Source organism: Rhinolophus sinicus, chromosome 12, assembly GCF_057876585.1.
Source record: "Rhinolophus sinicus isolate RSI-liver-muscle chromosome 12, RSI-T2T, whole genome shotgun sequence".
In the NCBI taxonomy this organism is placed as follows: Eukaryota; Metazoa; Chordata; class Mammalia; order Chiroptera; family Rhinolophidae; genus Rhinolophus; species Rhinolophus sinicus.
The window spans coordinates 14,361,269-14,384,845 of record NC_142512.1 but is presented as its reverse complement, the minus strand read 5'-3'; the positions used below and the strand labels follow the sequence as shown (position 1 = coordinate 14,384,845).

The window sequence follows — 23,577 nt, the reverse complement described above, 5'->3', positions numbered from 1 at the left end:
CTTCTTCTGGTCCCCAGTTTCTTGGGCCCCAGGTTTACCCCCACCGGGGATGGAGCAGTGGCACTGTTCTGGAATGCTCTAGAACCTCCATCTGTTCTGGGACACTAGAACTTCCAGGCAAAGGGCTAGAACCAGGATCACAGAGCATTCTGAGTCCTTCCTAGCTTAGGTGGGGCCAGCTCCCCTCCAGCAACCCCCAGTGGGCCTCATGTGGTTGCTGACACTAGGTGGGGTTTTCCTGGCAGCTGCTCAGGCCTGTGTCTTCTGCCGTCTCCCAGCCCGAGACTTGTCAGGCCGCCTGGCTCAACTCTGCAGCCAGATGGAGGCCCAGTGGAAGGACTGTGAGGCCTCCTGGAACTTCTCAGCCTTTGCCTTAGGTAAGTCCAGACATCCAAGGACAGGCCCAGCCCATAGTCACCCCCATGCCCGAAGAAGGGCAACATGTGGCTTCCCAGCTGTGCCCCTCAGCTGTCCATAGCCCTTCCATGACATACTGGCCTCTCTCTCTGGGAGAGCTTTTTTGGATCCTGGGAAAGTCAGGAAAGATCCCAAAATCTTCTGGGCTGATAAGGGAATCAATCACTCACTGGTCCTTGCTCACTCACTGGTCCTTGCCTATCTCCACAGATGAAGGGTCCATGAACAAAGTCACAGAGAAAACTCACAGAGTTCTGAGGGTCATAGGTGAGGTCAATGGGGAAGGCACCACTTAGAGGCCAGGATGAGTACCAAGGAAGGGGATGGGAAGAAAGGACTGGGGAGGCCAGAAAGGGAGGAGGGCAAGTGGAGACAGGAGGTGTGATGGGGGAGGTGTTGGGTGACCGGGTGGATGTCAACTAGCACTATTGAGGCCCTGGGCAAAATGGCTGCTCTCTTTCTCCCCAGAGATCAAAAAGTCTCTCTCCTCACTCCCTTCATATTGGCAATGGCTTCAAAAGATCAAGCTCCCTGAGTACACCAGGGAAGGTACTGATGCAGGGAGGGATCAAGGGGTGCCTAGGATCTCAGGCAAAGGGGTGTGTGTCTGAGTGGCTCATCTACCCCCCACCCCTCCTTGTCTATCATTTCAGCTCTCTGCGCTCCCACCTGCCGTGAGTAGAAAAGGAAAGGGGTATCGAGGACAAGGGACTTTGGGGTACCTGAGGAGAGCCTGAGAGCCTAAGGAAGTGGGATACTTCGGAAGGGTGGAGTCGGGCCTTCCCCTACCAGCTCGCGTTCATTTGTCTCCTGCAGGGGGCAGCACCATCCTGTACAACTGTTCCACCTGCGAGAGTTTTGAAGTGCTGTGTTGGCCACAAAAGCGCTGCTTCCCAGGTCCTTACTCCCCACACTTGCCTGACCTCACCCAGATCTCTGAGCTCTTAGGTTCCCCCCAGCGTCAACAGGTGTGAGCCCCAGGATCTTTCACTGCCTCCTGGGTTCTCTGCAGGAAGTCACGATCTTTGGGAAGCTAGGATTCTGCTCCTCTCTGTCTTTGGATCTGTCCTACTCCTGGGTGTCCTGAGCCTCGTGGTGGAGTGAGTTGGGGATAAGGGAAGGGGAGAGCCTCACTGCCTCTGACCCACCCAGTACTTTCCACCACCCACCCTTCCTCCTTCTCTCCCAGCCTCCTTCCCTTCCATTCCCAGATCTCCCGCTTCTGTCTTCCCTCAGGTCCCACCTCCTCAAAGCAAAAAATGACTTATGAAGATGCTGACAGATCCCAGCCCGCAGTTGTAAAGAGAGTATACCCACAACTTCTACTTCCTTTGGGGGATGGGAACCAGCCAGCCCCTTAGATCCAGCCCCAAAAGTTCAAACTTCCAGACTCTGAAACCTAGATGATCCCAGTGTCAGAGGGCCTCCAGGGAACCAGGCACCCACAGCTGGAAAGAGTCTCCCCTCCAGCCGTCAACCAATCAGACAGAACAGTCACCGATGCCAGGAAAATATCTACAGAAGGAAAGAATCCCCTCCACACACACTACCACTCCCACGCTCCTTTCTGCCTGTTCCCAGAAAGCGGGGTTGTCTGCCCCAGAAGCTACTCGTGGCTCTCCTATGAATGATTGGGAATCCGGGAATGAGTGTTCTGGAGAACGCCCTCCCTCTTCCAGTGAGACCACATCAGTCAGTCTGCTGGCATGCTCTCCCTCCATTTAACATTGTGAAGCCTGGGCCTCCCACAGAGGCTTCCCTCCTGCCAGGCCCAACTAAACATGCTGTGAAATGGCTTCCACCCCTGCCTGGCCTCTGTCTGCAACTGGGGTGGGAGGACATGAAACTCAGTGGAGCACAGTGTTTCTCAGCTGGGAGCGTTTTGCACCCCAGGAGACATTTGGCAACATCTGGAAACATTTTTTAAAAAATTTTATTTATTTTAAGTGTGTTTTTCCAGGACCCATCAGCTCCAAGTCAAGTAGTTGTTTGAGTCTAGTTGTGGAGGGCGCAGCTTATGGTGGCCCATGTGGGGATCGAACTGGAAACCTTGTTAAGAGCACCGCGCTCTAACCAACTGAGCCAACCGGCAGCCCCTGAAAACATTTTTGATTGCTTTGATTGGCTGGGGGGCAGGGCGGCTATGCTACTGGCATCTAGTGGGCAGAGACCAGGGATACTAGTCAATATCTTAAAACACAAAAGAGAGTCCTTCACAACAAGAAATTATCCAGCCCAAAATGTCAATAATTTGTGGTTGAGAAACCCTGGTGTTTTGTCCCCTGCCTATCAGGAGTTTTTGTTTGGGGGATGGGAGATGGGACATGAAAACAGAGGCTTGTCACCAACCACAAGTCGCAGTGCAAGGGCCTCGGCCTGTGAGGGATTCTGGCCCTCACCTATCCCAGTGGTTTTCATGCTGGGTACCTAGGAGCTCCAGGGCCAGGGTTCTCAATCAGCGGCACATCGGCATCACCTGGGAAGCTATAAAAACTACCTATGTTTGGATCTCACCTCCAGAGATTCTGAATTTAGTGTTCTCATATGGGGCCTCGGTTAATCTAATTTACAGCCAGGGTTAGAACCAGTTTTGGGGGTACCCATGAGGTTCTAGGATGGGGAGAGGAATGCCTATCTTTTCCAGAAGAGTACCTTCCATGTTGTCTTACATGTTCTAGTCCAATCTCTTCATTTTACACACAAAAAACGAGGCCAACAGATCATACAGCAAGATCATACAACTTGCCCAAGAGCATACAACTCATTCATCTCTTCATTTGATACTTAGTGATTGCCCACCAGGTGCCAGGCGGGGTCACTGCCCAAACTGGGGTGAGAAGCCAACCCTCTTGACTGCTCAGGCACCACAGCTCTCTTCTGATCTGCAGTAGCTGTCTTGTGCCTTCTTAAGCTGTACCTCCATTCCAGGCTCAACATTTTGGAGTTACCCTTGTTTTCACACCCAACATGTAGTGGGTCAACTAGTTCTGCCCATTCTTCAAGGACCGCTACTCTATCTGTCCCCTCCGCCCACCCTGTGGCCCCAGCCCACTCTAGAACCCTCTCAGTGTGGACTTGTCTCCCAGTTGTGCCATGTAACGCTGCCCACACCCTTCAGATTTCATTGCACCATCAGTGGCCACTGGTCTTAAGTTCTACATGCTCACAATCTCCTGTCCAGCATCAAATCAGGTGGTTGAGAACGTGGGCTTTGGAGTTGGGCTTCAAATCCTTGCCCTGTCTCTTGAACTTCTTGGTTCCTGTTTCTTCATATACATGTAAGTTATATTTCACTGATTCTATGGCCTTATTTTTCCTGTTTACATTTTAGCATCTCTGAAGAATCCATTTTAAATTGAAAAAATGTCATGGCATAATGGTATATATTACCATTGATAATACCTTAAATTCAATGAAATGCAGAGGTATTCAGCTTACGGGAGTACGGTGAGGTCCAAATAAGTTCATATAAAATGTTTGGGATTGTGCCCAATATGTAATGAGCCCTCATTAAATATTAGCCATTATAATCTCTTAGTTAAAACCTTCCCTGGCTCTTCTTGCCTACAGAGTATAGACTTGGCCCTTGACCATGACATTCAAGGAAGCTCCCTGTCTTATTTAGTCCCCAGGCCAGACCTGTCTAAACACAGATCAAACTGGAATCTCCACTTGAATGCCTCACAGGCATCTCAGACTCCACATGTCCAAACTCACCTTCCTTCCCGACCCCACCCCCTCTTTTGATCTCTCTCAGGCTTCATGGCAGTGCCAAGATGTCATGCACATCCTTTTCCTCTCATGCCACTTGCCCACTGCTCACCTTTGTAATGCTTCTTGAAACCTGGCCCCAACGTGTTCCTGGAGCTTTATAACTATAACAGCTCTGCCCACCCCACAGCCAGACTGAATCACTGGTAGTTGCCCAAACAGTTTTCTCATGTCTCCTTGCCTTTGCCCAGGCTTGCTCCTATACCTGGGATGCCCTTCTCCTTCAGCTCAGACATCAGCTCTTCTGGGAAGGCTTCTCTGAGCCCCTGAGGCAGGGTACATTACCCCTTTTCTAGGCATCTCTCATGTGGCACCTGTTATGTCAGGTTGTAGTGTTTCTTTCCACATCTTCCCTGCACACCATGCACTACCCTGTAAAGCCACTACTTAAGGTTTTGTGTCTTTGTTTCCCCAGTGCCTGGCACCTGGTAGATGCTAGGAAACGTCTTGACAACTCGAGCCCCTTGTCTGAACCCTTGTGCTGTGCCCTCCCCACAGAAGCTCTTCCTGAGCATATAGCACAAAAGGTGGGTAGAGTTGGTGTTTCTTTTCTGTGCACATAAAGCCAACCCACCAAAGTGTGGCTTGCTAAGGTAGGGCTGGTTTTTTCTGAGCCCCTCACCAAACAGACGAGGCTACTGTGGGTGTGACAGTTTTAAATAATGACCCCACATTCTTTCACATGCCTCCTATCCAGAGGTAGGATTTATGTATCCTTCCCTTGAACCGGGGCTTCATGACTGGCTAACCAATTGAATGTGGCAAAAGTGACTCTGGGCCACTTTCTGGTCTCAGGCCTTAAGAAACTGGCACCTTCTGCCCTCTGCCTCTTGGGGCGCTCACTTTGGAACCTAGTTACCATGTTATGAGTATGCTCAGCCTACATGAAGAGTACACATGGAGGGGTTCAGCCAAAATCCAGCATCTACTGCTAGACATAGGAGTGACAATACAGCCCCTAGCTGACAAGTCATCCCCAGACTTTGTTTTTCCAACTAAGACCCCAGACATAGTGGAGCAGAGATAAACCATTCCCATAATGTCCTGTTGGAATTCCAGATTGTCAAAGTCCTGGAACATAATAAAATGGGGTCTTTCTGCTAGTAGGTACTCAACAATAGATAACTGAAACAGTGGGGCAGAAAAAGGAGCCTAGCACTTGGCACCAAAGACCGTCAACACGTGGAGTCTCTCCATAGGGCTGTTTGAGTCTCTTCATGCCCTGGTGGCTGGCTTCCCCTGGAGTGAGTGATCCAAGAGAGGAAGGCAGAAGCCACACTGTCTTTTATGACCTAGCTCGGAAGTCACACACCATCCTTTTCATAATATCTCACTGATTACACAGATGAGTGCTATTCATTGTGAGAAGGCACCATACAACAGTGTGAATATCAGGAGCGGAGGTTCATTAGCAGCCATTTTGGAGACTGGCTACCACACACATAGTCAGTTAATTCTCCAATAACCCCATAAGGTAGATACTCCTAATAGGCTTACCTTGAAGATGAGGAAACAGAGGCACAGAAACATGAATTAACTTGCTCAGATTCACGGGATGGTAAGTGGTAAAGCTGAGATTCAAATTCAAGCAGTCAGGCTCCAGAGGTGAGGTGTAAGCTACCGTGCTACAAAGGCCCTCACCTCCATTGTAAGTCTGAAGGAATATGGTAGATATGAGTGCTTCCACTTGGAAAAGCAAACCAACAGATACATTCAAGGTATGGGCTCATAACTCTGAAAACTAGCAAGGCAAATGCAAATTGAGAAAGGATGGGACCTCAGGGTCCTGGGAGATGGAGATGGGGTGATGGAACAGGAGGGTCTTACCCAAGGGTCTGGGAAGAGCCCACCATGTGGGGTCAGGGAGTACCAAATGACGAGGGAGGCAGAAATTTGTTCACCAGGAGAATGCTTGTGGATTAGGTTTGGAAACTCCTATCCCCATCACTCCCAGAAAAGGAGCTCTTGATGTCAAAAAACTTTTGCTTCCCCGGATGGCTAAGTTGGCTGGAATGTGTCCTCGCAACCACAAGGTTGCCGGTTTGACTCCCGCAAGGGATGGTGGGCTGTGCCCCCTGCAACTAGAAAACGGCAACTGGACCTGGAGCTGAGCTGTGCCCTCCACAACTAAGATTGAAAGGACAACAACTTGACTTGGAAAAAAAAAGGCCTGGAAGTACACACTGTTCCCCAATAAAGTCCTGTTCCCCTTCCCCAATAAAATCTTTAAAAAAAAACAAAAAACTTTTGCTTCACCCTACCTAGGTTAATGACTCTGTCTCATCCATTTGTTCCACAAAAGTTACTGAGCACTTATCACACGAGCCAGGCACTAGATTGGGCATGGGGAAAACAGCAATGCCCAGGCAGAATGAAGTCCTTTTCTATCTTGAGCTTGGAGTCTAGCAGAGGAGACAAACAAGTCACTGGCAAATTCTACCAGAGCAATGAGTGCAATGATGGGAAAGCACAGGGATCTTAAAGTGGAGGGGATGAGACTGGACCAGTTAGGGATAGGCTTCTGGCACTTAGCAAGACCAGATTGGGATAAGGGTGGGAAGACTCTTCCAAGCAAAGGGAAGGGAATAGCCATGCAAAGGCGAGAGAGAGAGAGAGAGAGAGAGAGAGAGAGAGAGAGAGAGAGAGAGAGAGCGCTAGAACGCTGAAGTGCTTTTCTCTGTCGAGAGGTTGACATGGGTGAGGGAGAAGGAAAAGAGCCCCGAGATCTCAGAGATCAGAGCAGAAAAGGAGATGCTAAAGGGGCACTAATGTGGTTACCAAAAGGAGCAGAGAGGTTTCTGCACAGGGATGCCCCACCCCAGCCAAACCCAAGGCAGGGGCGGGGGAGGCCACCTAGGTGCCTGCTCTTCTTACCCTCCTGGTTCTCTGCCATGTGGGGAAAGACTTGGCCCCAGAGGTGTGAATGTGCTCATCCTTCTCGGATGCAGAGCCTGCAGGGCAGGGCAGAGGTTGGAGAAAGGCAGATAGGGGGGCAATGCCTGATCTGGCCCCCAGGTTTAAGTGTTAGCAGGAGGCCCCATCTCAGCCTGGAGGAGGAGGTGCTCCCTGAGAGTGGTCAGGCTGTGCTCCCCCATACCCCACTTTCCCTTATGGGCAAAGAGGGGATGAGAGGAACTTAACTCCAAAAGTAAGAAATGAATACGGAGAAGGGGAGGAATAAAGAGGCCTCTGATTCCATTTTTTTTCTCAAGCCAAAGACAAAGGTGGGGGCTGAGCCTCTACTTCTGGCTTCCTGCTGGAACACAGAGGACCTAGGCCAGGAGTCCAATCAATAGTGCTCCATCATCAGCCTCCTCTCCATCTCGTAGCCAAGGCCTACGCAGGGCCAGGCCGTCTCCCCTGAACCAATGGTAAGAATCTCTTCCATGAGCTCCCTGCTTCTTTTTTCTCACTTTTTCCTACAGCAGGCTGGTTCTGTCACTCCCCTGTTTGAAGCTCTTCAGTGGTTCCCAGAGCCATTGGGTAAGGCCCAAGCTCCTGACCGGGTTCTGTAAGGTCCTATAGAATGAATTCTACCAGGGCAAGTATAGTGTCTGCTTGTTTACCAGGGTCCTCAGAACCTGGCACAGTGAAAGCTTGCTGGAAGGATAAATTGATGCCTAGTCTGGCTACTGCCAACCTCTCTGGCTGCATCTGCCCGTATGCATTACACTCCCCATGTGCTCTACACTCGTGTTCAAGACCTCTGGTGCACCTAGATCTGTGAGGACACTAGACATTTAGAAGAAAATCAGATTTAAACATGCTCTTCCCTGAAGAAACTTATAGAGCTATTATGGTTTTCATCAAGAAATTGGGCAACACCAAGATGAATCTCAAAAATGTGTGGAGTGAAAGAAGCTAAATGTAAATAATATACACTGTGTGTGACTCCATGCATAAGAAAGTCAAGAGCAGTTAAAATGATCTATGGGTTTTAGAAATCAGAATAGTAGTTGCCTCTGGGGAATGAGATTGTAAATGGGCACAAGGTAACTTTTTGGATTGTACAGATGTCCTGGGTCATTGTCTGCATTAATAGATGTCTACATTTCTTAAAATACTTTGAGCTGTACAGTTAAATCTCTGCATGTTACTGAATGTAAGTTAGACCTCAATAACACACTGTCAGTATAGAAAGAAATGTTCATATGAATATAACAATGACAAAAAAAACAACACAAACCCCTCAGTGTATGGATTAAAAAGCATACAACCAAGGAGAGAATTGTGGGACTGGAAGATAGAACTGAAGAGATTACCTGGATTGCATCATGGAGACACAAAGAATGGAAAATATGGAAGAGAAGTTAAAAGACATGGAGGACAGAATGAAAAGGTCTAGCATACTTCTAATCAGAGTCCCCAACGAAGAAAACACAAAGAATAGAGGAAAAAGAATATTTGAAGAGATACTGGCTAAAAATTTTCTAAAACTGATGAAAGATGCAAACTCATAGATACAGGAAATAAAACATACTGAGCAGAATAAAGAGAAAGGAATCCATACCTAGATACTTTGTAGTAGAACTACAAAACACAAAGGATATCCTAAAAGCATATCACCTACAAAGACAGATCACCTATCAAGAAATGACAATTAGACTAAGCATACTTCAAAATATGCAGTGCACATAGTATATGCCTACACTGTCCCAGGTACTAAGAACGCAATATGAACAAGACAGACTCAGCCCCTATCCTGCAGAGCCCACAGTATATCAGGCACAACAGATGCAGAGAGAGCAATTACTGTGTGACGAACAGTCTTGGTTGGAGGGCAAAAGAACTGCCAAGAAAATCATACAGGTAGAACTGTGAACTATTAAGATTTTCCCATCAATGCTGGAAGAGCCCATGTGTTTACCAAGGTGGGGTGGGCTTTTCTCTCCAAGGGACTCTGGGAACAGCAATGGCTATGTTCACACATCCTTCCTTAGGACAGAAGGAGACAGAACAGATGTTCTAAGACTGGTGGCTTCTTCTCTAGGACCCCTGAGGGAAAGGGAGAGGGCATGCTCCTCCTCAAAGCCTTCATCAAGGTCCTGGACTGTGTCCCTGCAGCCATAGGCCAAGTAGCAGCATACAGGGCCCTGGGGTCAGCAGCGGTTACACTGAGAGAGGAGGGCTATGCCAATATAAGGCCATAAAGTGCCAGTGCTGGAGAGGGGTACCCTGAAGCATGGAGTGCTGCCTTTGAGCACCAAGATCAAGTACCAAGCTGGGATAGGGCTGAGGAACCACGCAGAAGCTCTGCTCCCCACCTCTAATACACATACGCAAGACCTCTCACATGTTCCACGCTGGGGAGCTCCCCAAAAGGTCCTGGAAGTTCAGAGCTGAGAAAGGACCGTGGCTTCAATCTTGGACTCTGTCTAGGCTGGGTGCTGATCTTCTGCACCACCAACACCTCTCTGCCCTTGTTCCATTCCAAAGCACCCTGCAGTGCAGGCCTTCCTCCATTAGAGTGTCAGGAAGCTGTCTCTCTACTACGTAGGGGGCCGGGACTATGTCCTCTTCAGCCTTATCTTCCCAGCGCCTGGGCAGGTTAGCTCTATCAGGTAATTATTCACTTAGGGGTGGGGTTCTGGTGAGAGGGGTGAAGAATTTGGCAGGAGGGAGTGTGGGGAACAGAACACAGTAGCGGAAGACTGGGTAGGGGTGAAAAGTTCTTTGGAGAAGGCTGGAAAGACGGTGAGAAAGTGGAGAGAGGGTGTGGAGGAAGGCGAGCAAAGGCCAGGGGAAGGGAAGTTGCTCAGGGTCTGAGGGAGGGGCCCACCAACCGCCCTCGCAGCCCTCACCTTGTCCCATTAGCGGACTGGGGGCGAGGCGCTGGCCAGCCGCGGCCAACTGCCAGGTCCCGCCCCCTGCGGCCTCGGGTCCCACCCTTCTTGGGATTTAGTCCTGGCAGTCCCGGCGGCCCCGTAGCTGCCGCTTCCGCCTTCGCCAGGTGAGGGTCCTGGGAAGCAGGGAAGCCTGGGGCTGGGGTTGGCGGACCTGGCGGAGCAGCGGTCCCTGGGGTGCGTCCGCGGTGCTGAGCCTACCCACCTCCTTTCCCCTCTCCGGCCCTTCCTTCCCCGTTCCTTCCCTTCCGCGGCCGCATTTCCTCCTGCCCCCCGCTCTCTGGCTTTCCTCTTGTCATCTTGCAAGCTGTCCAGTCTCCCAGAGTCGTGGACTTTTTCCTCCCCACCTCCTGCTCGTGCCTAATTCCTAACCCACCTCCGGGTTCCCATCTGGGCCCAGCCTGGGGTCCTCTGTTTCCTCGGGGTTAACTAAGTGGGAGGGGCGGGGGAAGGAATACAGGTGTGTATAAGGAAGAATTTGTGCAGGCAGCCAACACCCACAGCACCCAGAGCCTTATTTTTTAAAGATTGGTGGAGTTAGCTTAAAGCTAAGGTTGACCGAGTGACTCAGGTGAGTAGGCAGGGCTCTGTACTGGAGGCTGAGCTCAGGTGGTTGTGGAAGGGACTGTGCACCTGGCAGCCTAGGTGGCTCTGAAGGCAGTACCTGAGCTTAGATCACAAATGCCGGATATGATTTCAAATGTTGTTGCTTTATGTGTAGAAGAGGCAATGACCTGAATGACTGACTGGTCTGAGGGGGCAGTATGCCTGCAGAACTCAGGTGTAAGTGGACACGGTCCCTTATGTCTTGTGTGTTGTGTGTGTTTATGTGGACCTTGGTGTCTCAGATGTGTGGGGTGGTGTATCTGGAAGGCAGTGAATTGCCCTGTCTCAAGTACACGTATGAGAGGCTGGTGTGTGGCAGTAAGCCTGGGTGTTTTATGGCAGCATACTGGAACATCTCAGATGTGAGAAGACACTTATCTGGGTGCCTCAGGCATCTTTTGCAGCATATCGGAGGTCTCATTGTGTGTGTGTGTGTGTGTTTCAGTGTATCTGGGTGTGGGAGGCAGTGTGCCGTGATGTGTGTGCACACACGTGTATATGTACTTGCATGTCTGAGGTGTGGTGTGGTTAGTATATCTGGGCATCTCTGGTGTGTATATGGTAGGTCAAAATGTCTCATGTGTATATAGGTATCTCAGGTGTATATGAGTGAGTGTGCAGTATCTGCAGTGCAGTCCGCAGGTCTGAAAGGGCAGTGTCTCTGGGTGTCCTTGTCCTAGGGGTACAGGGGCACTGTGCCATAGTATCTCAAGAGTGAGCAGGGCAACATACCTGTAGTCTGCAGTGCTCAAATCTCAGGTGTGAGGAGGGCAGGTTTCTCAGTGGTGAGGGGGGTAGAGGACCTCAGTCTCAGGTATGAAGAGTATTCTTCCTGGGGTTTGTGTGTGTGAGTGGCAGGATACCTGGCTGACTCTGACGTGTCCCTCCTTCTTTACCTGTTTCTGATGGGTTGAGGGTGGAGCTGGTGACCATGTCTCTGGTGTCTGAATGTCTCAGGTGCCTACCCTGGGAGAGTGTGCCATCCCTAGGAGTTCCTTTCCCAGATATGCTCCCAGAGGCAGGCTCCCTGTGGCTGCTGAGGCTACTCCGGGACATCCAGCTGGCCCAGTTTTACCGACCCATCCTTGAGGAGCTGAATGTTACTCGGCCGGAGCATTTCGACTTTGTAAGACCTGAGGACCTGGACAGCATTGGCATGGGCCGGCCTGGTGAGGGACCCTTGCCCTGAGTCCCTACCTAATCTTTGCTTCCCTAACCTGTTAGTTGCTACCTGCACCCCCCCACACACACAATAGCCCTCTTCTTGCTTGTAAATCTCTTGCATCACACCCGTACTAGCCCAGCCCTTATTCTGGTTTCCCCCAGCCCAGCGCAGACTGGCTGAAGCTCTGAAGAGGCACTGTTCCAGGCACAAGCCTAAGAACTGGGTCTACAAGGTCTGTGTTTTGGGGTGAGGGTAGAGGCTTAAAGGACCAGCTTAGGCTTGGAAATGGGGTGGGCTGAGTGGCAGGGAGGGGTATACAGGGCTCTGTACACCTGATTTCCCATCTGTTTCAGATCCTTGGGGGGTTTGCCCCTGAGCAGAAGGAGACCACACCACCCTCAGACAGCCCTCCATCCCTCCGTGAGCCAGAGGGGGGACTCAAGTGTCTGATTCCAGATGGTGCTGTGTGCAGAGGGGAGCTGCTGGGCTCTGGTTGCTTTGGTGTGGTGCACCGAGGGGTGTGGACACTGCCCAGCGGTCAGAGTGTGAGTATGGAGGGAGCCTACTTCATTCTGGGTACCTGGGTCGGCTGACCCCTCTGTTCTGCTGCCCTCTCTGCTCTGGCCCTGGCGTAGCTGTCCCCTAGGGTACCTGATTGTAGCTTCCCCCCCCTCCAACCCCAGGTCCCAGTGGCTGTCAAGTCCCTCCGGGTGGCTCCTGAAGGCCCCGTGGGCACAGAGTTGGGGGACTTCCTGCGAGAGGTGTCCGTCATGATGAACTTGGAGCACCCACACTTGCTTCGTCTGCACGGACTCGTACTGGGCCAGCCTCTGCAGATGGTGAGAGCAAACCCGCACTCTGGTTCCCAGGAAAGCCGCTGGGCTTAAGTGCGACAGGAGAGTGGGAGGCCAGCGTCCTGTGGGGCCAGACAACAGCTCACGCAGCGCTGTTCTCCCGCAGGTGATGGAGCTGGCACCGCTGGGCTCCCTGCACGCGCGCCTGACGGCTCCGGCCCCAACACCCCCGCTGCCCGTGGCCTTGCTCTGCCTCTTCCTGAAGCAGTTGGCGGGGGCCATGGCGTACCTCGGGGCCCGCGGGCTAGTGCACCGGGACCTCGCTACGCGCAACCTATTGCTGGTGTCACCGCGCATGATCAAGGTCGCCGACTTCGGGCTGGTGCGGCCACTGGGCGGTGCCCGGGGCCGCTACGTCATGGGCGGGCCCCGCCCCATCCCCTATGCCTGGTGAGGGGCGGCTGGTGGGGGTTGGTCTGGGATCCGCTGAAGGGTGCGGATCCGGAGGGCAGTACCTAGCAAAGGGGGAGTGCGGTGGGAACTGGTCTTAACAGGGAGGCTGGGCCCAAAGGAGTTGGCCGGTCTGGAAGGCCTTGGAAAGGAGGACTTTTGAGGACGATGGGAGCACAGGGGTCACGCTCAGTGGTCGGTGGAAGCTCCGAGGGGCACAGATCCAGCCCCCTTCAGCATCACTTCCGCAGGTGTGCTCCAGAAAGCCTGCGCCAGGGGACCTTCTCTTCTGCCTCAGACGTGTGGATGTTTGGGGTGACGCTGTGGGAGATGTTCTCTAGGGGCGAGGAGCCCTGGGCGGGCGTCCCGCCATACCTCATCCTGCAGCGGCTAGAGAAGGACCAGGCCCGGCTGCCTAGGCCTCCTCTCTGCTCCAGGGCCCTCTACACGCTCGCCTTGCGCTGCTGGGCTCCCCACCCTGCTGACCGCCCTAGCTTCTCCTACCTGGAAGGGCTGCTCCAAGAGGTGGGAACCCTTGCCTCCCGTTATACTCAGTCCTCCTTCCCTCCATTCTCTCTCCCGGGTTCCATGCACAAGACTAACAAATACTTCTGGGCTGGGTGGGGTCTGTGACCACTCTGAACAGAACAGGTTCAGTCCATAACTTAGGGCGCTAAGAACCCTGGCCAGGCAGCTTGGGGCTACATAGATACAGGCCGAAGGGCTGGGGCTAGGGCTGGGCCAGAGAAGGGGGAGCACAAAGCAGAGAGCTGTAAGTTGCAGTGGGTGTTTGCCAGGCAGAGGAAAGGTTCAGCGTGGGAGGGGGAAGTACAAGCAACTAAGGCAGTGGAAGGTGCAGGGGCTGCCCCAGGGAGGGATGTGTAAGGCATGATTAATAATGAGAGCTAACATATAGAGCACTTGATCTGCTAAGATACTGTACTAAGTGCCTTACGTGTGTCCTTATCCATGTTCACTCATTAAATCCTCACAACAAGCTAATGAGGTCATTGTTATCCCGATTTTACAGATGGGGCAGGTAAGGCACTCACAGTTTTAAGTGACTTGCCTAAAGTCACACATAAGTGGAGGAGTTGGGATGTGAACCAGTCAATCTGACTTCAGAGCTATTCCCTAGATCACTATAATCTACCGTTAAAGGAGTTTAGTCTTTACTCTGAGGGCACCTGGGAGCCATGGAAAAGAAGTTTTGATTAGGGAAGTTACAAGCCAACTTTACATATTGTATCATTCTGGCTTGGTGCAGGAATGGATTAGAGGGATGATACTGAAGATGGGAAGACCAGGTAGGCGACAATGGCTGTGAAGCCGAAGTGAGATGAAGAGGTCTGGATGAGGGTTGAGACAGTGGGGCTGGAGAGAATGGAAAATTTCCAGAGGTGCGTGGTAGGCAGATGTGATAGGCCTGAATGTGGAGTAAAAGCAATATACAGGATGACGCACCCCTTGTTCTCTCTAGGTAGAGACAGCACCCCCTCCCCGTTGTTGCTTTCTCACCTCTGGGCTATGTCCAGCTTGGCATGGAATCTATGTCTGCCTCCCCCATTGGACTACACTTGGGGGACAGGGGTAGTCCCATCCTGGGCCCAAGACAGAGGACACACTTGATAAGGGTTTGATTGGTGGGTGCATAAACAGAGAAGAGTGCTTTCTTCCCTGCTCCCATGATATTCTTCTGAGTCAGGCCACAAGCTCAGCCACACTTTCCTCCTGTCTCTATAGGCCTGGCCTCCTGAGGGGCGTTGTGTGAGGGATGTCACAGAGCCAGGTGCCTTGAAAATGGAGCCTGGTGATCTCATCACTATCATCGAGAGCAGGTGAGAGCCTCATGTCGCCTACACATCCCCAGTAGGACTCCCTCCCCACCTTCCTGACCCGGTCCGTTTGCTGCTTTTCCCCAGCTCCTTGAACCCTGATCCCCTGCTTCATTTCCTCCTCTCCTCACCTGACCCTGAGAGCTCCACCACAGTCCTGGCCTCCCCACTGGAGCCACCATGGGCCCATGGAGCCCTTTTGTAGTAGAGAGTATATCCTTTCTCCAGGCAGATATAGCTCCATGGCACACAGCTTGTGAGCTGAATGCAACAGAGTCCAGCCCCCACTCCCGTCTTGCTCACATCTCATTCACCAGTGCCTCTTCCCACCCCAGCTCCACAACCTGGAAGGGCCAGAATGGTCGCACATTCAAAGTGGGCACCTTCCCAGCCTCTGCAGTGACACTGGAAGATTTGAGGGCCTCGCCAACCACCCGTCCAACCCACAGAGGCTCCCCTGCCCAGGGAGAACAACGCCGGGGAAGCATAGATGGGTGAGGATCTGAAAGAGTCAGGGACAGACCTGGGCTGGGGGAACCAACTAAGTTCAACAACTGTTCTAGAAGGGAAGCTTGAGGAGGGGCCAGGGTGAAGCTGGAAGGGAGGCTAGACTTGCCTTCCAGCTGGAGCTTCCACTCGGGGTCTCAGTCCGCCCTGGAGCCCCAGAGATTCTTTGGGAGGGGACACTGATATGTGGGGTGGAGCTGGGGTGGAGATTGAACTGGTTCACTCTCCAACAGGGACAGAGCAAAGGCAAAGCTTCGGGAGCTGCCTCCAGCACGGGGTCAGAGAAGGAACGCTGTTCCCCTGCAGAGGATAAAAGGTGGGTGTGGTTGAGGGCAGGGCTCTGAGGGTCTGTGAGGGGATCAAGAACAACCCTCCAATTGTGCTCCCTGCTCTAACTCCATGGCTTTGCTCATGATTTCCCCACAGATGATTTCCTCTCCCATGTCATTCTGCCTGTTGATATCCCAGCTGTACTTCCCCATGAACATTGTCTCCCCACTGCAGACCCTGCACTCTCAGTTCTTTGGGTTCTCATTGCCTAGGCCTAGGTGTCTGTTCTGCACGCCTGTCTTATTGTCCCACTTAACACAAGGACAACCTGAGGACAGCACAGATAGAGAACAGGAAGAACACAGGGTCCAGCATCTAGGCTTCCTCTCAAGTTGTTTCTTTCTCAACCGTGCAGGCATTTCCAAGAGTCTGGAATCCATTCTATCCCTGGGCCCCCACCCCACAGGCGGTGGTTCAAGCCCCCCGGAACTTCGTCATGCCAGAGCTGTGCCCCAGGGACCTCCAGGCCAGCGACCCTGCCCTCCCTTTGCCTCCAGCTCTTCTCAGCCCAGCCAGTCACCCAGAGAGTGGCCTCCTGGGCCCAAAAGAGAACCCCAGCAAAATCACCCCATGGGAACGCCTGGAGCCAGCAAAGCCACCATCCCCTCCGGTGGCCTCTTGTCTGACTCTGAGTTTCAGAGGAGGGTTATGGAGGTGAGGTCTCCCTGAAGTGGCTTGGTGTCCAGAGGGGCTACAGGCTGGGAGGCTGGGGTAGGAACCTAAGTGAGGCTTTGTCCCCTGCAGGTGGAGCTAAGAGTGCACGGAGTCACCCACCAGGAGTGCCAGGTGGCACTAAGAGCCACTGGGGGAGATGTGGTTTCTGCCATACGGAACCTCAAGGTAAAGCCAGACCCTTCTCTTGGGTTCCTACCTCTCCAGCCCCTGCTCTCTGGGAGTCAGCTGCCCTCCCTTCTGCTTCCACAGGTGGACCAGCTCTTCTACTTGAGTAGCCGGTCTAGAACTGACTGCCGGCGCATCTTGGAACATTACCAGTGGGACCTCTCAGCAGCCAGTCGCTATGTCCTGGCCCGGCCCTAAGCTCTGCTCCTTTGGGCATGGACACCAGCATGCACCAAGGGCCTGACCATGTGGGACCAAGCAGAACCAGAGCAAGGTCCTGACAGGCAGACTTTCCCACCTGAGGAGAGCCTGCTATGGGCAAGTACAGGAAGAGCCCAAGGTCAGGCACAGATGAGTATTTCCTCCTACTCTGCCCCTTGGCCTCTGAGGGCTCAAGCTCCCTTGGCTGGGTCATAGAAGGATATAGTCCACCTGCCCACTTTTCCAACCAAGAGGAGGACTTGGAGGAACAGAGTTGCTATACTTCATACCCAATGGAAGCTTCTACTTCTACAGAAAACGATCAACTGGTCATACAGGAACAGACGTCCTGAACTGCCATCAGCTACGATACTGGGCTTTGTGGGAGCAGCCATCTTGGATGACGGAAGCAGCCAAATTGGCTTGGGGCACATGGCCCAAACTGCCTTGGCTTGGGCCGGGGCCATCACGGGTGATGAAAGTTGCTCTCTGGGATGCAAGGACACTTGATCCTGGCAGTACGGATTATTACACAGGCCAGCCCCCACCCAGCCCAGCTGTCATATTTCCCTTTGTTTCTTCCCACACCAACTCTTTCTTCTACCCTCTTCCATTACATACATCTTCCAATGTCCAAAAAGTTACAAAGTTTATATGAATATAACATACAAAGATGCAGCCTCCTTTGTAGGGACAGGGAAGGGAGGGGTGGTTAAGTAAGGCACAGGAAGCTGCAGCAAGCACCGGCTGTGGGCAGGGCCCGAGGGGGAAAGAAAGTTGGCACTGGAGTGTAGGCCCTAGAGCTGATGGTGGGAAAGTGGGGATCCCTCCGAGTGCCATGGTCTGAGGCTGAACTTATTGGCCAAGCTGATGCAGGGAAGGGTGGCCATATCTACCGTCTTTGGTGCTGCTTACCCTTCCCCACTCCAGCTCTATTGTAAAACCCCAGAGCCCTGGATTCCAAAAGCCTCATTCAGAGCAGAGGCCCTGGAACAGGGTGGGAGGAAGTGAGTAGGGAAAGTTTGAAAGCCAATATGCCTGTGTGCTGAGGGGCTGCTGGAGGCAGTGGTGCAAGGTAGCAGGGGAAGGGCTCTCATACATACCCTTTTGTGTGGCCGCAGGTGAAGGAGGACAGGGGAGTAGGGAAGGGATGGGGCACCATAGCCCCCAGCCTCTCAGGCACCCCTGTCTGTCCTCTGCAGTGTACATAGCGGAAAGGGGCTGCCTCTGAGGAGGGGCCAGGCCAGGGCAGGTGACCATCTTGAATTCTGGTTGAGGTGATGGTCTCCTCACCCTGAGGCAGTCTCTAACTGGTGATGGCAGAGGGCCCAGCACCTCCTCGCTTCTCGAAGAACATGTAGTCCTGAGGGGAGGGCACTGTCAACAGGAGATCTGGCTGGGCCAGACTGGAACTGCAACCCCCCATAAAGTCTGTCCCTAACCCTCTCCTAGCAGAAGGAACTGCAACCCCCCCCCCCCATAAAGTCTGCCCCTAACCCTCTCCTAGCAGAAGGAACTGCAACCCCCCCCCCCCGTAAAGTCTGTCCCTAACCCTCTCCTAGCAGGAGGAACTGCAAACCCCCCCCCCATAAAGTCTGTCCCTAACCCTCTCCTAACAGGAGGCCAGGAAGTGCATAAAGCCTTCAGTGAGATCAAAAGAGACAGCCAACTCACAATGAGGAATGTGGCTCCCAGCAGTACAGCCTTCACCTTCACGTCCAGATCCACTGGGAACTGCAAGCCGAAGTCGTCTGCATCCGTGAGGGCTTCTCGGAGCAGCCCCCCCCACTGCTTGCTGATGCGGCCCACACTGCGGGACTCATCAGGAGTCTTCACCTGTCAGGAGGGAGAGTGGAAGAAAGGATCCAACTAGGATGGGTGCCACTGCTCTCATCTGTCTCCTATCTCAGTGTCCATCACCATGCATGAACCATGCAGGCTTTACACTTACCGTGTTTACCCGAAAATAAGACCTGGCCGGACCATCCGCTCTAATGTGTCTTTTGGAGCAAAATTTAATATGAGATCCAGTTTTATATTATATAAGACCCGGTCTTATATTAAAACGAGACTGGTCTTATATTAGTTTTTGCTCCATTAGCATTAGAGCTGATGGTCCGGCTAGGTCTTATTTTCAGGGAAACACGGTAATGAATCTTCCCAACAGCCTTGGGTTTCCATGTGACTGACATCTGGGGAACCTCAGTCACCATAGGTCACATTGTGAGTATATAGCAAAAATCAGACTTAGATCTGTTGCTCTTGAAGGGCCATACACGACAACTGAATATCAATGGTGGGAAAAATAGAAGCATGATATCATTCAATCTCCTTAGTGTACGGCTGGTTGCTAGGTTTGTTTTGGTTACCAAAGTCCTTGTCACCCACATTTGGTGTAGCTTGTGCCCTGCACAAAGTAGCTTGGCCAAGAGGGCAAAGGAGGCTGCTAAAATCCTGGCTGTACTCCACCAGCCAACCAGGCTCCTAGAAGACTGCCCAAAGGGGTGCCCCTTCTCTGCAAAGTAGGGAGGGCCCTGTCCAGCACTGCATGCAAGCCTCAGCTAGAGGGGAGCCTTTACTGGGGGCAGAGGGCAGCAGTAAGTAGCCTCTGAGGACCATGATTTCCACTGGCCTCTCTGGGCCCAGCAGCAACAGGCCCTGCCAATGTAGGTGGTAATTCACAGTGATTCCCTGGTTCTTTTTCTATGCTCATTCTCTAGTGGTTAAACTAACACGATTTCCTTCTCTGCCCTTCCCATCCCCTTCCCCCACTGTCCTACAGTTCTGGGGCATTTCCTGCAAACCAGTCTGAAGTTGGGCAGGGCCTCTCAGTCAGCTCTCCCAGTCCCAAAAGTACAGCCCCAAATATGGACCATTCATAATTATGTAAAAGGGAGACTAGCCCCATGAAAACCCCCAAGTCTACACATTCCCATCCAGAAGTCACCAAGTTATCTCTTTCTCAACCAGTTCCCATCACAAAACTTCCCTCCAGCTACTAAGGTGGCTCAATTTTTAAAAGTAACCTTAGGTAGGAGACCTCATCAGATATCTTGGCAAGTCTACTGGATTATACCCATTATTTCTCTCTTATCTGCACAGGTAATTATCCCTTAAAAGAATTCAAAGTGACTGTCTTCTAGAAACAAAGGTGTTTCCCAGGCCTCACCTTGAAATTGTCACCACTTGGGTTCTCCAGGCTCCAGTTTGGTGATAGGAATGCATGGTGAAAAAGATATCACCTGGATTCCAGGTTGGAGGGGCCATTTGGACTTCTAGGTTGGCAGGGCAAGCCACAGGATATTAACAAGTCAAATTTGTGCTTGCTCCAAGTCCTAAACTCACAAACTCATGCACAGCAGCCATAGATCCAGCCCATGGCAGATGAAATAATCCTTCACCCTAAATCCAGCCTGGCCTTAGATTTTTACCTCCTCAACATAGTTTGCAGGTAAAAATTAGCATTGGTCCTCAAAATGAAACCCTCTTTTGTCATGGTTTTATAACGCCACGGAGCCATCCTATTTCTGAATGGAGGAACACTGGAAATGTGGTAGGGGTCACGGTGGATTTGGACTGATGCGTTCTGGGTTTTGACCTTAGTATTAGCCGTCCTGCCTCATGGAAGCTGCCATTTTGGTTAATGAAGGTCCCAGGAATCTCTCCTTATTCCTGATACCTCGAAGTTGGTGTCTGTGCCACAGCCACAGGTCCAGCAGGGCCCCACCACTCGCAGGACCGTATGGCGATCAGCGTCCTGGATGGAGAACTTAGGGAGGAAAGGATGCCAGGTCTGTAGCACATGGCCAATGGTGGTGCCGGGTGGAGCTTGTACTTCCATCTGGAGTGGGAAGCAGATAGGGTCACTGCTGAGCCAAGGCACCCTGACCCAAGCTCTCACCGCTACAGCTCTATCACCTGTCCCCCCTCACAAGACCTTCCCTCCCTTTCACTAGACCACCTGTCATCCCCCTCATTAGACCTCCAGTGCCACCTGTTCACTCCCACGCTTCATGCGGGGGCTACTCTGCTCCATCATTGGTCCTCCCCATTATAGCCTGCCCCTTACCCAAACCTTGACCCATCCCTCCCCGCCCACCTCCTGGAGGCCACAGGGGCAGCAGCTGCAGCCACAGTGGAGGGGACGGAGCAGGCGCAGCACCTCTCGATCCCCGGGGTCCACCAGGCGGACACGCAGTGGCCGGCGGGCGCCACAGCACAGACGGGCACAGCAGTTGCTCTCCTCAGCTGCCTGACCCAAGGGCTGTCCGGCCCCAGAGCGCAGTTCATACCGGTTACTTGTCTCCCAGCCTAGGAGCGCTGCCGAGGGGTGACACGCTGAGGCTCAGGTACCAGTACCTGCCCAAGAAACCACTATATCTGCCCCCCTCACGAGGCCCAACCTATTGGTCCTTCCACTCACTTTCCACTCGCTCAGCCTTCTGGTGAATCAAGATCTGATCAATCTGGAAAGAGAGCAGGGGCCACGCCCACCTCAGCTGGCCGGCTTGCAAGCCCTGGTCCCCTTCCCGTCACTCCTCCCTCCTCCTTCCCATTCACCTGAACCAGGAATTCCAGGCCAGAAGGCACCCCAGGCAGTGGCAAAAAAGGGGCAGCAGGGCCCGGGACACCGGGGCCGGGTGAGGGGAAGACAGTGAAGCCGGGCGCAGGGGCAGGCACGTGGGCAGGCACTGGCGCCTGCCCGGGCCCAGGATGCTGCGCAGGGTCCGGGTACCCAGCGGTCACAGGGTAGGGAGGTGGGGGAGAAGGGGCGTAGCCTTTGGGGGGCAAGTAACCTGTGGAGGGACAGGGAGGTAGATTAGAAAGGGTTTCACGGCCTCATCCCTTTACCTCTTAGCCCACAGGCAACCGCGAGGCTGCGGGGAAAATGTGATGGGAAGAGATTGAGAAAGATGGGGCGGGGGAGCAGGGCGGTGGCTGCCTGGGAGGAAGGGAGGGGCCCCACCCAGCCAGTCCGAGCACATTCCCGGAGGATGCATTCGACACCCAGCTCCCAAGTCCGTGGGGGGCATAACGGAGACCCTCGGCTTTGCTCTCACTTACCTGCCATGGGAAAGGGGCGAGGGTTCGCGGGATGTCGGTGTCTCGGAAGCTTAGTTCTAAAAGTGGAGGCAAGCTCGGAGACAGCCAGACAGACACAGAGACAGACACAAAGACGGACAGGCAAACGCGGAGAGGCAGCTGCGCCCGGCGCCGGCCCAGGGTCTCTTGGGCGGCGCCTCTGACTCGGGGAGAAACCGAAAGTGTCAGCGGGCGGGGCGAAGTACCTGGGACCCTGGATTCCCTCAGGGGCCCCAGAACCGCCCCCTCCCTTTGTTCTCCCATTTTCCGCGTAAGCGGCTGTTGGCAGATGGCAGGACAGATGGGCCCGCAGTCAGACCGACGTCCCGACCTCGAGGGAGGTCTCCTGACCCCTCTGCGACCCCCGCTCACCTGAAGCCCTTAGAATAGTTGGGGTGCCCAGCACTCTCGAAGGCTCACAAGAGCTAGTGGAGGCGGGCCCAGGATCCGGCCCCGCCCCTCTACCGCCCAGGCCCCGCCCCCTGGCCTGGGCAGCGCGCCTGCGCAGAAAGGATGCGGGCTCTCCCGCTTGGCCACAGACCTTGCACCGCCGGCTCCTTAGCGTGGTCGATGTCCCCGCCTCTTCCGTTCGGCTGCAGAAGGCTTGAGAGGAAGTTCGCCCGGGGAGGGCAGCCGGCTAAGATCTAGCCCTGCGACCCCCCCCCAGATCTGCAGGCGAAGACTACTCAGTGCCGCTTGGTGGGTAGCGAGGGTAGGTGGTGCGGCGCAGGACCCCAGGCTCCTCCTCCCAAGGGCGGTTCGGGCCTCGCTTACGAGGCGAGGCGGAACACCCTTCACACGCGCTCATTGGCCTGTAGGACAGGCGCCTGGCTCCCTTTCTACCTCCCTTGGGCTACCTCGCTCTCTCTTCTTGACGCACCAATGACCCATACAGGTAGTACTTCCTTCAGGCGCGCCCAGCCTGGATAGTGACTGCCAAATAGTGACATTAGTGAGTGTGCGTGAGGTTAGGTTCAGGGGGACCAGAGGAGGCAGCCCAGTCAGCAGGAAAGCGTTCCCTCAAAAGGAGTCTCTTCTGAGTACCGAGCAGAGGCCCCAGGTGTGAGGAAGTCCTCCTGTGCTTTGGGGGCCTATAGGCTGAGTGGCAAGAAATGAGTTTAGAAAGGGAGTCCAGTTCACGTGCACAGAAGGCCTGTGGAAGCTAGGACTTGGCCCCAAGGGCAGCACGGAGCCCATTGAAAGATTTTAAGAGGAAGGGAGAAGGTCAAACTTGTGTTTTAGAAAAACCATTAATACCTTATGACACAGCAATTCCACTCTTAGGTATCTATCCAGAGAAATCCAAAACTCTAATTCGAAAAAATTTATGCACCCCTATATTGCAGCGCTAGTCACAATAGCCAAGACATGGAAACAACCGAAATGCCAATTGGTGCATGACTGGATTAAGAAACTGTGGTACATTTACACAATGGAGTATTACTTGGCCATAAAGAAGAATGAAATCTTACTATTTGCAATGATATGGATGGACCTAGAGAATATTATGCAAAGTGAAATAAGTCAGACTGAGAAAGACAAATACCGTATGATCTCACTTAACTGTGGAATCTAAAGAATAGAATAAATGTACAAATTAATCAGGAACGGTCTCATACAGAGAAAAAACTGAGGGTTGCTAGATGGGAGGGGGGTGATGAGGGAGAAGGTGAGGGGATTAGAAAGCACAGTCGGTAACCACAAGATTGCCACGGGGATATGAAAGACAGTTTGGG

The 23,577-nt window shown here is 53.0% G+C and overlaps 3 protein-coding genes across 9 annotated transcripts; 2 read left to right on the top strand and 1 right to left on the bottom strand.

The window, feature by feature from the left end:
- Positions 1-90: 90 nt before the first annotated feature.
- TMEM95 (transmembrane protein 95) lies at positions 91-1,814 on the top strand. The gene is made up of 7 exons (XM_074320243.2): positions 91-377; positions 628-684; positions 886-966; positions 1,071-1,091; positions 1,210-1,314; positions 1,430-1,517; positions 1,654-1,814. The coding sequence occupies exons 1-7, from the start codon at positions 209-211 to the stop codon at positions 1,685-1,687; spliced, it is 555 nt and encodes a 184-aa protein (XP_074176344.1). The 5' UTR covers positions 91-208; the 3' UTR covers positions 1,688-1,814.
- An 8,080-nt stretch (positions 1,815-9,894) lies between these two features.
- On the top strand, positions 9,895-17,399 carry TNK1 (tyrosine kinase non receptor 1). 3 transcript variants are annotated; one of them, XM_074320494.2, is made up of 13 exons: positions 9,895-10,138; positions 11,642-11,806; positions 11,964-12,034; positions 12,156-12,347; positions 12,486-12,641; positions 12,763-13,046; positions 13,298-13,571; positions 14,790-14,884; positions 15,217-15,375; positions 15,622-15,704; positions 16,074-16,372; positions 16,463-16,558; positions 16,643-17,399. In XM_074320494.2, exons 2-13 carry the CDS (start codon positions 11,644-11,646, stop codon positions 16,754-16,756), a joined length of 1,986 nt encoding a protein of 661 aa, XP_074176595.2. In that variant the 5' UTR covers positions 9,895-10,138; positions 11,642-11,643; the 3' UTR covers positions 16,757-17,399. The 3 variants fall into 3 exon arrangements, with proteins under 3 accessions (XP_074176595.2, XP_074176593.2, XP_019600755.3); XM_019745196.3 differs by lacking the exon at positions 9,895-10,138 and having other exon boundaries at positions 10,159-11,806; XM_074320492.2 differs by lacking the exon at positions 9,895-10,138 and having other exon boundaries at positions 10,156-11,806; positions 16,463-17,399.
- PLSCR3 (phospholipid scramblase 3) lies at positions 17,392-22,586 on the bottom strand. 5 transcript variants are annotated; one of them, XM_074320497.2, is made up of 8 exons: positions 22,383-22,586; positions 21,824-22,001; positions 21,320-21,555; positions 21,183-21,225; positions 20,859-21,079; positions 20,439-20,600; positions 18,434-18,595; positions 17,392-18,122 (listed from the first exon to the last, which is right to left on the bottom strand). In XM_074320497.2, the coding sequence occupies exons 2-8, from the start codon at positions 21,828-21,830 to the stop codon at positions 18,066-18,068; spliced, it is 888 nt and encodes a 295-aa protein (XP_074176598.1). In that variant the 5' UTR covers positions 21,831-22,001; positions 22,383-22,586; the 3' UTR covers positions 17,392-18,065. The 5 variants fall into 5 exon arrangements, with proteins under 5 accessions (XP_074176598.1, XP_074176597.1, XP_019600760.1 ...); XM_074320496.2 differs by lacking the exon at positions 22,383-22,586 and adding an exon at positions 22,214-22,353; XM_019745201.3 differs by lacking the exon at positions 22,383-22,586 and adding an exon at positions 22,214-22,268 and having other exon boundaries at positions 21,824-22,005.
- Between the last annotated feature and the right edge of the window lie 991 nt (positions 22,587-23,577).

What these genes read in the sequence shown, in the direction of transcription:
- TMEM95 (XM_074320243.2), top strand. Translation starts at nt 209, where the DNA reads ATGTGGTTGCTGACACTAGGTGGGGTTTTCCTGGCAGCTGCTCAGGCC. An exon ending in CAGAGTTCTGAGGGTCATAG is followed by an intron (nt 685 to 885) that starts GTGAGGTCAATG and finishes CTTTCTCCCCAG; the next exon opens with AGATCAAAAAGTCTCTCTCC. An exon ending in ACAAAAGCGCTGCTTCCCAG is followed by an intron (nt 1,315 to 1,429) that starts GTCCTTACTCCC and finishes GGTTCTCTGCAG; the next exon opens with GAAGTCACGATCTTTGGGAA.
- TNK1 (XM_074320492.2), top strand. Translation starts at nt 11,569, where the DNA reads ATGTCTCTGGTGTCTGAATGTCTCAGGTGCCTACCCTGGGAGAGTGTG. An exon ending in TGGAAGGGCTGCTCCAAGAG is followed by an intron (nt 13,572 to 14,789) that starts GTGGGAACCCTT and finishes CTGTCTCTATAG; the next exon opens with GCCTGGCCTCCTGAGGGGCG. An exon ending in TCCCCTGCAGAGGATAAAAG is followed by an intron (nt 15,705 to 16,073) that starts GTGGGTGTGGTT and finishes TCAACCGTGCAG; the next exon opens with GCATTTCCAAGAGTCTGGAA.
- PLSCR3 (XM_019745200.3), bottom strand. Translation starts at nt 22,105, where the DNA reads ATGGGAGAACAAAGGGAGGGGGCGGTTCTGGGGCCCCTGAGGGAATCC. An exon ending in TCGCCCCTTTCCCATGGCAG is followed by an intron (nt 21,226 to 21,823) that starts GTAAGTGAGAGC and finishes CTCTCTTTCCAG; the next exon opens with ATTGATCAGATCTTGATTCA. An exon ending in GCACAGACACCAACTTCGAG is followed by an intron (nt 18,596 to 20,438) that starts GTATCAGGAATA and finishes CCCTCCTGACAG; the next exon opens with GTGAAGACTCCTGATGAGTC.